Source organism: Squalius cephalus (assembly GCF_949319135.1).
Source record: "Squalius cephalus genome assembly, chromosome: 22".
Classification (NCBI taxonomy): Eukaryota; Metazoa; Chordata; class Actinopteri; order Cypriniformes; family Leuciscidae; genus Squalius; species Squalius cephalus.
In genome coordinates, this window is record NC_137143.1 from 16,231,463 (window position 1) to 16,244,231 (window position 12,769).

At 32.3% G+C, this 12,769-nt stretch overlaps 1 protein-coding gene across 4 annotated transcripts in view; it reads left to right on the top strand.

Annotated features, from left to right (window-relative positions):
- The window catches only part of mcf2l2 (MCF.2 cell line derived transforming sequence-like 2), an 81,165-nt gene that overhangs the window by 3,495 nt on the left and 64,901 nt on the right, over positions 1-12,769 (top strand). Inside the window, exon 1 of one of the 4 annotated variants that reach the window (XM_079858195.1) lies at positions 6,021-6,347. The exons of 2 other annotated variants lie outside the window; for them this stretch is intronic. In XM_079858195.1, the coding sequence (XP_079714321.1) occupies positions 6,332-6,347 (16 nt within the window). In that variant the 5' untranslated portion in view covers positions 6,021-6,331. Of the gene's footprint in view, positions 1-6,020; positions 6,348-12,769 lie in introns of those variants that run through there. One more of the 4 variants, XM_079858194.1, reaches the window with a different exon arrangement.

The window sequence follows — 12,769 nt, forward strand, 5'->3', positions numbered from 1 at the left end:
TAATAGGATCTATAAAATAATAGGATCTGGCCTGAGCAGAATGTACATTTGCATTTATTATCTTATATCATTCATATTTAAATTAGGCCTTTGACCATTTTTTGACTTGAGTAAGTAAATTAATACATATACAAATGAATTCATACATATATAAAAAAATAATAATAATAAAAAAAATTACTCTGCGAGGATGCATTAAATTGATTAAAGGTGACAATAAAGGCTTTCACAGTATAATGTTACAAAATATTTCTATTTCAAGTAAATTCTGTTCTTTTTAACTTGCTATTAATCAAAGAATCCTGACCAAAAAAAAAGTATCACGGTTTCAGCAAAAATATTAAGCGGCATAACTGTTTTCTTGAGCATCAAATCCGCATATTAGAATGATTTCTGAAGGATCATGTGACTCTGAAGACTGGAGTAATGATGCTGAAAATTGAGCTTTGCCCTCACAGGAATAAATTACATTTTTATATACATTTAAATAGAAAATTTAAATTGTAATAATATTTCACAATATAATTTTTTTATGATCCAATAAAAGCAGCCTTGGTGAGCATAAGAGACTTCCCAAAAAAATCTTTCCCACCACAAACTGGAACGGTAGCATAATTATAAAAATATTAGAGACATTGGAGTATATTTAATCTCTATCCCTTTTTGTTAAATTTTAAAGATGATGAATTTCCCCCAAAAATAATAATAATATTTTGTTGATGCTAAACTTAGTAGAGGTTTGATGCGGAAAAGTTTATAAAACACTAGAAATGTTAACAATATCATGTTGCTGCAATTGCTGATGTTAAAAAAAATCTGATGTATTAAAGGTATAGGGTGAAAACATAAATACCTTTTTTTCATGACTTAAAAAAAAAACACAGTTTCGTAGTTGTTTTTGTTTTGTTCTATTTTCTGGATCGACTTCACCCTGAGAGTGTGTGCTTTAATCAGACACGCTACTCCACTGTTGCTTAAAAGTTGTTTAAAAAAAAAAAAAAACAGTGTTATTCAGTCATCCTAATCTAATCAGGATAAAGGGATTAACATAAACAAGCCAAATACTGGGCACTGACACACACACACACACACACACACACACACACACACACACACACACACACACACACACACACAGTTCTTTCTAAATACAAATCAGTTTGGAAAACTCATTCATATCATTGTAATTGTCATAATCATAACATTATTTTTTACAAAACCTGTTTTTTTGCATGGCTGCAGTCCGACAGCATTGTTTTACACTCTATCGTTCAAAAGTCTGGTGTCTGTAAGATTTTTTAAAAATGTTTTTGAAAGAAGTCTCACCAAGGCTGTGTTTATTTGATCAAAACACAGTAAAAAAAAGTAATATTGCGGAAAAAAAAAATAATTGTTTTCTATATTTATTAAATTTAAAAATGTACTTTATTCCTGCAGTGGCAAAGCTGAATTTTCAGCATCATTACTCCAGTCTTCAGAGTCACATGACCCTTCAGAAATCATTCTAATATGCTGATTTGATGTCTTATTATTATTATTATTATTATTATTATTATTATTATTATCTCTTATTATTTAATTAATTTATTATTATTGAAAACAGTTGTGCTGCATAATATTTTTGTGGAAACCATGATAATTTTTTTTTCAGGATTCTTTGATAAATAGAAAGTTCAAAAGAATATAGAATATAGAAATCTTTTATAACACCTTCAAATGTCAATTTCATGTCAAATAAAACTACTTTTTTTTTTTTTATCTCACTGAGCGGTAGTGTATGCAGAGATGGGCATAAATACATGGAAATGTATTTAAAATACAAATACAAAATACTGTGTGGAAAAATGTATTTAAATACAAATACAGTATTTTGTATTTTGAAAATACACAAAATACATGTGAAATTGGCCATCCAGTGCAGGGATAGGTCACAGTGAATGAAGAAACTACATACTGTAGGTCTACTGACTTTTCATTCCTAACCACATCTCTTTCTTTCTTTCTTTATTTCTTTCTTTCTTTCTTTCTTTCTTTCTTTCTTTCTTTCTTTCTTTCTTTCTTTCTTTCTTTCTTTCTTTCTTTCTTTCTTTCTTTCTTTCTTTCTTTCTTTCTGGCAATTACAAATAAACGTATGCAAAATAGCTGCCATTTATTTCTGGTTACAATGCAGTCTATTACTTGTGGTGAACACTATTATAAAAATCATACTGTATGTAAAACTGTGGGCATCTTTTCTGCTATCTAGCAAAGAATATAGATGTGCGATATGACCAAAATCTCAATTTCTTTTTTTTTTTTTTTTTTTTTTGCAGGTAGTCCCATGCTTTTTAAGCAATTGTATGTAGTTAATAGAATTAATTTAGATTCATTTGACACTATTTACCCCTTTTTTTATTAATATTTTTTATGTACAATAAAACTAAAAGCTGAAGATGTTTGTGGTGTATCATTTATCAGTGCTTCTTTTTCCACTCCAACGTTCCAATAATTCCTGCCCACTAAAAGCTGCACGGATATTTGCTTACCCCACAAATAGGCCCATATGTAAATGATTTAGAAAAAGTTCCATCAATTCACACTTTATATCATCCCTGTGATACAGTATGTAGTGTCATATCACCCAGCCCTAACTTGCAGTAATGCTTTAAACACATTTGACAAGCTAGTTGATAAAAACCAACAACCGATCAAGACTGATTGGCTAACGCTATATTTTCCCACTTGTCTGTGCTCTTTTATTCTTTCATGTAAACTGAAGTGAATAATGCACTATTTTAACTTTCAAGTCAAGTCAAGTCATCTTCATTTATATAGCGCTTTTAACAATTTCACGTCTTTCAAACCTTTTTTTTATGCCTCGAATATTAGACATTTTTCAAGAAACTGCATGCCTAAAATATAAAAAATAAAACACAATAAATAGCAATTATTTTTGTCTGTTGGTTTATGCTTAGTTCCTGACCGCATTTGGGTTGTGACATAAACTCTTAAAATTCTATAAACAGCCTAAAATCCTTGAACTTGTCTTTGTTGCAAGCTGCCATCGGCGTGACAGTATCTCCAAAGACTTGGACTCACAATAAAACGGAGCGATGACGCTCAAAAGGTGAACAATAGGAAGGTCACTGTACTTCCTTCCCTCCTCCCCCCGTCTGCTTTTGTGTGCTCCTCCTGGAACAGCTGCACTGTTCAAATCAATATTCTATATCCACACTCCCTTTCTCTCCATTTTCTCAGCTAATAGAATCCATTAGATTGTCAATCATCGAAGCTTTATTCATATCCTCTTTACTCCTCCTCTCTCATTGTTCTGATGTGCGTTTTGCAATCTTTCTCAGCGATGCTGGACCCTACAGAGTGAGAACGATGATTTAAAGAGGAAGATAGTGAAGCGTACAGTATTTGCCACTGTATGACATCTGTATTAGATATACCACACACTGAGATCCTCTTAAAATAGAGTCCAGTAATCAGATTACAGCAGAGACTGAGATTATCTGCAAACACACACTGGTGTCATAATCTGAAGCCGGAGACACACGTTCTCAACACACCTTCACTGTAAAAAGTGAATAGTTGGATCAACTTAAAAAAATTACTTCAATTGGTAACACCTAAAAAAATTAAGTTTACTCAACTTAAATTATCACGTTTTTCACAATAATTTAAGTTGAGAAAACTTAATTTCTTTAGGTGTTATCAATTGAAGTAATTTTTTTAAGTTGATCCAACTGTTCACTTTTTACAATTGTACATCTGTTGAATTAGTCTCATACTGTAAGTACTAATGGTTTCAGATTGGAAGTTCATGCCTTATAGGTAATAGATTTTTGGTGTGTTTTGGCTGGTTGCCAGTGTGTTGCTATTTGTTTGCTCAAGTGTTCTGTGATGTTGTATGTTGCACTTATAGGGTGCATAGACAGGGCTTGGGTCTCTCCTTCATTTTAAGATCATGTGTGTGTCCGAAATTGCATACTTTTAGAGTATGTATGAATGAGCTTGCTTCTCAACCATTATTGCAGTGTTTTAGGTATGCCGGTGTGTAGAATCCCATGCAGGACTGTTACGGCCCATAACCAAATTATATAGCTCCTTTCGTTTTATAAAAATTAATAATGGATATGGGTTGAATATATAATCAGTCAGTCAGTCTGTTTAACGTTAATGATAATAATAATAATATAAAAAAAAATATTGCAAGTCAAAAAAAATAAAAATAATGATTTCCAATGAGTATTTAGAATGCCATAATGTAACATTTGGTTCATTTGTTTATAATAATAATAATAATAAAAATATTAAAACAAAACTATGTCATGTCAATATAATAAAAATGAATGAATAATCCCACAATTTCCGATGAGTATTTAGAATACCATATATAATATAATATAATATAATATAATATAATATAATATAATATAATATAATATAATATAATATAATATAATATAATATAATATAATATAATATAATATAATTAGGGCTGTCAAACGATTAATCGTGATTAATCGCATCCAAAATAAAAGTTTGTGTTTACATAATATAAGTGTGTGTATGGAGTATAATTATTTTTTATATATAAATACACACACATACATGTATATATTTAAGAAAGATTTGCATGTATATAGTATACTGTGTATATATATATTTATATTATATATAATTTATATTATATATAAATATTTTCTATATAAATAACACATTTTTCTTAAATATATATGCATGTGTGTGTATTTATATATAGAAAATAATTATACTCCACACACACATATATTATGTAAACACAAACTTTTATTTTGGATGCGATTAATCGCGATTAATCGTTTGACAGCCCTAAATATAATATAATAGCCTATAATATAATATAATATAATATAATATAATATAATATAATATAATATAATATAATATAATATAATATAATATAATATAAAAACAAACTATGGCAAGTCAATAAAATAATAATTTTAAATAATATCATGCTTTCCGATGAGCATTTATAATGCCATAATGTAACATGTGGCTTGTTTGTATAATTATAATGAAAAATATTAAAACAAAACTGTCATGTCAATAAAATAAAATTGATTGATCCCATCCCACCATTTCCAACGAGTATTTAGAATACCATAATATAAAATGTATTTATTTTTTATTGTAAAAATTACATTGTCAATAGGATAAATTAATTATTAATGTCATAATGTATAATAATATAATATAATATAAAATAAAATAATAATGTCATGATTTCTGATGAGTATTTATAATGCCATAATGTCAGATTTGGTTCATTTGTTTATAATAATAATAATAATAATAAAAACTGTCAAGTCAATAAAATAAAATTAATGATTAATCCCACGATTTCCGATGAGTATTTAGAATACCATAATATAACATTTATTTATTTATTATTTATGTATTTATTCATATAAAAATGATGGCAAGTGAATAGAATAAATTAGCTATGAATGTCATAATGTCTAAGAATAATAATAATAAAAAAAAAAAATCTTATCTATTTTCCATTTTCCACTGACCCCCTTGTACCAAACATCCCTAATGAGAGTTTTCATTATAGGATGTCACCAATAGCTTTCTGTCCCACACTGCAGTACCTTTTCGAAAAGCTAACACTTTTATTCTCAATTTATGGACATTCCATTCACGCTTGTTTTTGAGTGCGTTAGGAAGAGATCCAGACGGCTCCAGAGTAAAAGAGTGCCTTATTTTACAAGCACAAAGCTTTCCATCCACAGGAATGTCTGAAGAAGTTATCCGTGAAACATTAGCTCACCTACAAGAGTGACAAACATCCATGAAATCACTGTTTGGGTTTGTTTCCCACTTTTTGCTTCTCAATTTAGCATATTACAACTGTTTTCCACTGTCAAAGGGACTGAAAAAAGTGATTTAGATTTAACAGTCAGCGCCACATGCCGTCTCATGTGTGAGGGTTGCGGGGAGGGGTTTGTGTGTGTGTGTGTGTGTGTGGAGCGGGGCTCTGTTTTGGGGTGGAGAGGGGAAAAGGAATCTGTGTGTTTGTGAGAAGTTCTTCCTGACGTTCTGAGCGCTGTAAATGATGAATATATCGCTGGGAGAGAGAGAGCGAGAGAGAGAGAGAGGAAGAGGAAACTACCGGCACTTCTTGCATTCTCAAAGATATTTGTAGAAAGCATGTCCGTGTGTTACCTGCGTTTCAGAGGCACATGCTCCTCTGGTAACATCTTATTAGACTCTCAGGAGTGAAAGAGACACGAGGAGTGTGTGGGTCACGGCGGCTCGGACCTCTCGCGCAGCGCGGGATTGTCGACTCGGCACAATGGGTTCAGTTATGTGTGAGTCAAACTTTTCAAGACGATTTAAAGAGTATTTGTGCCTGAGGAAGAATGTGCGTGTTTTTGTGTTTCTCTTCGTTTATATTTCGGATAATCATATACGTTTCTGTCATTTCTTGAGAGTTACAGCTCTGTTGGCTTTGGTTGGGTGTTGTGAGGTGTTTCTGGGGGAAAAAAAAGAGGTTTATGGGCTTACTAATGATTAGACACACAGCAATGTGACCAGAAAAATGTGCCAGTCATTATTCCAGTGATTCTGAACGGGTTTACTTCTTCATAATCCCGCTGTGGAGTTTTGTTTAGTCAGAAAGTTCACTTTCTTTCTTAACAGTTGAGCGAGGTCAAGGGGGTGAATGTCAGAAGCTCTTGATGGTTCACGTGAGGATGAAAATTCAATCATTTATGTCTTTACAAACAGACTTTATGTGTTATGTGGAAAAAAAAACATGAATTTTGAAGAATATTCTATGTCTATATGGATGTCAAGCTCCAAAATGACAAAAAAAAAAAGTATTTTAAAGTGGTCCATGCGTCTCAAGTTTTTTAAAACCACACGATTGTGTAAGTAACAGACCGAAATGTAAGGAATGTTCTAATTTTTTCACATTTACATGTGATTTTTTGCACATTTTTGCCATTGACTTCTATGGGAATCTGTCATTCAGATATCAACTATTCAGTTTTGACTATGTATTCCAATTGTGACTAGTACATGTTTTTTTTATATACTGCTAGTTGTTCATTAGGTACCTATTAAATATCAGGTTCTAGTACTTATTTCGATAAGATATACTTTACTTATAATCTTCCCCTTCAGAGATGTTAATTGTTGTGATGAAATGACTGAATCTGTGAATTGAACTTGAGAACCAGATCAGTCAAATTCATGAACGAATCATTCGGATCAATTTTTGTAAACGAGATAAACTGATTGATTGAAAAGTGACTCAGAAGAATGATTCATTACATTTATTCATTTAGCAGATGTTTTTATCCAAAGCGACTTACAAATTAGGAAATTCGTGAATCGGACATCTCTTCTTCTCTCATGCATTCTATAGGGTGCTTAACCTCTGTGATTTTTTTATAATGCTTTTCATTGTTTTAGAGCTTGATAGCCCCTGTTATGTGGAAAAGAGTGGTCATTATTTCCTTTTATGTTCTGTGTAAAACAGAAAGTCGTAGTGCCTCACTGAGAGCTCTTTTAGGAACAACACATACTAGAATGGCGCACACACACTCAACCAATAGTACTGCTTGCTGCAGAAAGTCTCTTGGGACAGGATGAATTATTACGATGCAGAAGAGACTGAGTATATGCACTACTAATCATTTTTCCACTAAAAACATTGAAAAATTGTGTCCAGACATCCGCTAAATCGGGTAAAAATGACAAATTAATATTTTTAAATAGATTTTTTCTCATTTATTTCATTCTAAAAATGTAAAAAGTTCAAATTAGCCACAATACACTCTCAGGAAAGTGTGTAAACTGGTACATTTATGGATACAACAGCTTGTCACTGGAGCAGTAGCCATCTTTGCTTCTATATATAGGCAGATAAAGATACAATACAAAGATATTTGCACGTTTCTGACGCTGTATGTTCTTGTTTAGACAGGTGGGTTAAAGTGTGTGTGGCCTGGTAAACCCTACATTATGGGGAAATGTCCCCACAAGGATGGCAATATCCAAAATCCTTGTTCGTGTGGGGACATTTTTTGGTCCCCCTGAGGAAAACAGCTTATAAATCATATTAAGTGATGTTTTTTGAAAATGTAAAAATGCAGAAAGGTGATGGGTAGGGTTAGTGTAAGGGAATAGAATATACAATTTGTGCAGTATAAAAATCATTATGTCTATGGAAAGTCCCCATAAAACATGAAAACACAACGTGTGTGTGTGTTAGGATGTTGTGTAGTGACAGCTCTGAGGGAGAGATTGTGCTCTCAGGTGGAGGTGTGTGTGTGTAAGTATATCCGCCACAGGAGAAGTGAACTAAAATAGTGCTCTTAATCCAGAGACCGCAACGCTTCTGACCACTTATTCTGATCTGTCCCTGCTTTTCTCTGATCTTACAATTCACACTGCTTACGCAGGAGCCACACACAGCTAGTGTGTCGTCCAGAGAGCCGTAGTTGAGCATGAGCAGGGGTATTCTGGGTTTGTGCTGCAGTATGGATGGCTCTCCACGCTATCAGAGCATCCCGTCCCACTGCTCGGTTTGTGGGACGGGGGCGTCCTTTTCCTTGATCCGCATTTCGGCCGGGGAAATGGAGTCCTACCATCGTTTTCTGGGAGTGTGTCTGGAGACTGAAATAGCAGCGAAGAGAAGTATGTCTTCCTCATACACCCTCACCTTCCGCTTTCTCTCTGGTTTGCTTCTGATGCAACTTTAGCTAGAAATAATAATGCAGCATTTGTGCAGAAAAGTGAGATGTTATAGTTTAGTTGTTGTATGTGTGTAATTGTGCAGTGTGTGTGTGTGTGAAGCAGCAGTGTTAACCATCAGACGCTCTTAAAGAGGATTAAATGTCTGGGTCAGATTTGCAGTTTCATTCATCATTGTGGCTAATTTTGTTGTGAAAACAGAAATGTCAGAGCAAGGGTGATAATATTTCTTGGTTTTTAATTGTTTTGGCATATTCAGCTTTGTTCGGGTGCACTAACCTTTTTGAGCTTAAAGGAGGAACTGAAAATGATGAGGATGTCAGAAGTCAGACAGTTTTGTCATGAAGAAAGAAAATGAACTGATAGTATGAAATGAAATTTTTTTTTTTTTCAAGCATGAAGAAAATGAACTGATTACAGTCATATGTGTGTGTGTGTGTGTGTGTTATATTCATGTATATTCATGTTATATTCATTATTTTTATATTAATTTTATATATCATTTTATTATGATTTTTAAGAACTGATAGCACAGTCAATATATATATATATATATATATATATATATATATATATATATATATATATATATATATATATTTGTACATATTTATTTTACATAATAAATATAAATATATATATATATATATATATATATATATATATATATATATATATATTTGTATATATATATATATATATATATATATTTTTTTTTTTTTTACATATTTATTTTACATAAAATATATATATATATATATATATATATATATATATATATATATATATATGTATATTTACATATTTACTTTACATAATATATATATATATATATTTTTTTTTATATATATTTTATATATTTTATATATTTATATAATATATATATATATATATATATATATATATATTTTATATATTATCACTATAACACTATTATTATTATTATTATTATTATTATTAATCTCCAATTATTTAGCTATTTATTATTTGCCTCTCATCCTGTCTGAGATTGGTGTGCAAAAAAAAGGCATAGGTTGAAATTTTTGCTTTATACTTCAAAAATGTGCTGGAAGTAAAAAATAAGTGACATTGTTTATGTCCATATAGATTTTCCCCTCTAGAAACATTTTTTAGACTAAATCATATCGTGAGTGGTATATGGCACACATATGCGATTAGCTCCTCAAAGACGACCAAACTCCCTCGAGAGCCTCTTTAAAGCACGCCGGCATAATCAAACGCACCTGTCCAGACTGGGTCAGCAGACATAGCTTTACACAGCCCACATCTGAACATCCTAGTCAAACACATACTTGTGGATGTGAGTCTTTTTTTGGATAGTTGTTTTTACATAAACTGTTTTGAATTAGGGCAATTGGCTTAATGAGAGCTGTTTTCTTAATTCATTCCAATACAAAATGATTCTGAATACTTTCTGAAATGCCTCCAAATGCACTCTCACTTTATAATGGCCTGTTTGTTGCATTTGTCTTGCTTTGTGGAATCTTGATTGTTCTAGATGACAGGGTCATTGGTATTAATCATTTTAAGGGAGTTTTTGTTGTTCTGGCAGATACAGGATGTTGTCTGACATTCTGATTCGTATCCATGTGTGGCGGCTTCCTTTTCCGTAGGGATGTGGATCGAGATTTTGAAGACTGTATGTTGGAATTCTTTGCCATTTTGAAAAAGAGATCATTGTCACCTCTCTTTCGGAATGCACATATCTGTGTATATCACAGTATGCTTTCATTTAAAGAAATGGTTCACACAAAATTTAAAAAAGAGTCATTTACTCATGTCCTGCCAAACCTGCATGACTGACTTTCCTTTCTTCTGCGGAACACAAAAGATATTCTGAAAAATGTCAGTTTTTTTGTCAATATAATGAAAGTCATTGGGGTTCAATGCTGCCTGTTGTGTCTCAAACGTTCTTAAAACTATATATATATATATATATATATATATATATATATATATATATATATATATATATATATATATATATTAGGGCTGTCAATAGGGCTGTACCAGAATATTCGAGTATTCGAATATTCGTTCGGTGGGTTGGTATTCGATTTTCAAATTTGACATTCGAATATTCGTGTAAAAAAAATTTTTTTTTTTTTTTTTCACACCTGGCATCCCCCTAGAAACGGTTCCCATTCGCGCTTGAATGGGGCTGTCATGCGTTTTCTCAGATCGGATAGTTCTCTCTGATTTATCAATATGAACAATGAACACAGAAATGTGTTTTTGCAAAACGGATATGAATCCGAACTTCAAATCCCGCGCTATAGGCAGATGTAATGGAGTGCACGTATAGCAACAGATAAGCTGCATTTTACTGATCGTCAGCTAAAATTTCTAAATCAAAGACCGCAATAAGAGAGCGGCAACAGCCCTGGTAAGATCATTTCGGTTCTTTACTTTTAATGAAGTTGATTGTGTGTTAAAGCATCTGCGACCCACTTTCACTTTGATTTGCGATAGTTTGCACGTTGGCTTGATGAATAGATGCTGATCTGCGGTGACGCGTGCTGTAAGCGTCGTCATATCTGGCTATAACATGATATAGCCTAAAACACGCTCTCACACGGTTATTTTTTTTTTAGCATTTTTGGGCGAAATACAATACTCTTATTTTAGAGCGCAGAACAGCGGAGTTTAGAAGTGCATGCCTGAGCTTGTAGGCTATAAGCTGCGTTGCTTTGACATTGTGGAAATAGAATAGAAACAATATATTAGCCTACCCTTTACTGTGTCAGTAATTACTGTGCTGCTGATTTCTGATTTGAGAGTTATTTGTTACTCAGAAAAATATTAGGCTGTGTTTTGTATCACTAGTGCAGTGTCCGTTCTCGGAGCCCTGCGCGTGAGGCGCGCGCGCGCTTCCCGCTCGCGCTGTTCTGTATTAAAAGTTTATTAATTCTGAACGTGTCACGTCTCGCGTGTCTATATTGCACCAAATGTGACACTGCACTCGTGAAGTCGATTGGATGAACGGTTCTAAATGCAAGATAAATAATCTAAATGCAAACAGACAGACGCATAGAGATTCCTGCCTTTATTAGAGAGAAGAATATGTTCAGCCCCCTCCCTCCGAAGCTTCGAATATTCGATGTTAATTCCTATCGAAGCTTCGAAGCTCAAAAAAATGGTATTCGGACCAGCCCTAGCTGTCAAACGATTAATCGCGATTAATCGCATCCAAAATAAAAGTTTGTGTTTACATAATATATGTGTGTGTATGGAGTATAATTATTTTCTATATATAAATACACACACATGCATATATATTTAAGAAAAATGTGTTATTTATATATAAAATATTTATATATAATATAAATTATATATAATATAAATATATACACAGTATATACATGCAAATATTTCTTAAATATATACATGCATGTGTGTGTATTTATATATAGAAAATAATTATACACCGTACACACACATATATTATGTAAAAACAAACTTTTATTTTGGATGCGATTAATCGCGATTAATCGTTTGACAGCCCTAATATATATATTATATAGGCTACATACAGTAGTCGACATTTGAAGTGGATCAAAACCTTTCATCAAAGTTATACATGAATTTTGAACAATAGCCGTTCTTGTCTTAGGACAACTTTGATGAACAAATTATATTGAATGAAGAATTACTATATTACACATATATAATCAATATGAGGCTTAAGGCCCATTCACACTAAGAACAATATTTATAAAGATAACTATAATGATAACTATATAAGCATCCACACCAATGCATGATAACATTCTGTTTATTATAAGTACCAAAGACTTATAGAATTACACAAGACGTGTCACTTGTATTGTTTTGAATGGGGAAAAGTGCAACGCTCAATATGGTGGAATAAGTCCCGCCTTCAAAATAAGAGCCAATCGGCGATTGGTAAAGTCATCGCGTCACTGCAGTTACTTCAGACGCGTGCTTCCACTGCGCATTAGCTTGATCCAGACTGAAAAATTTCATTTTCTGTCATGATTCGAGCATT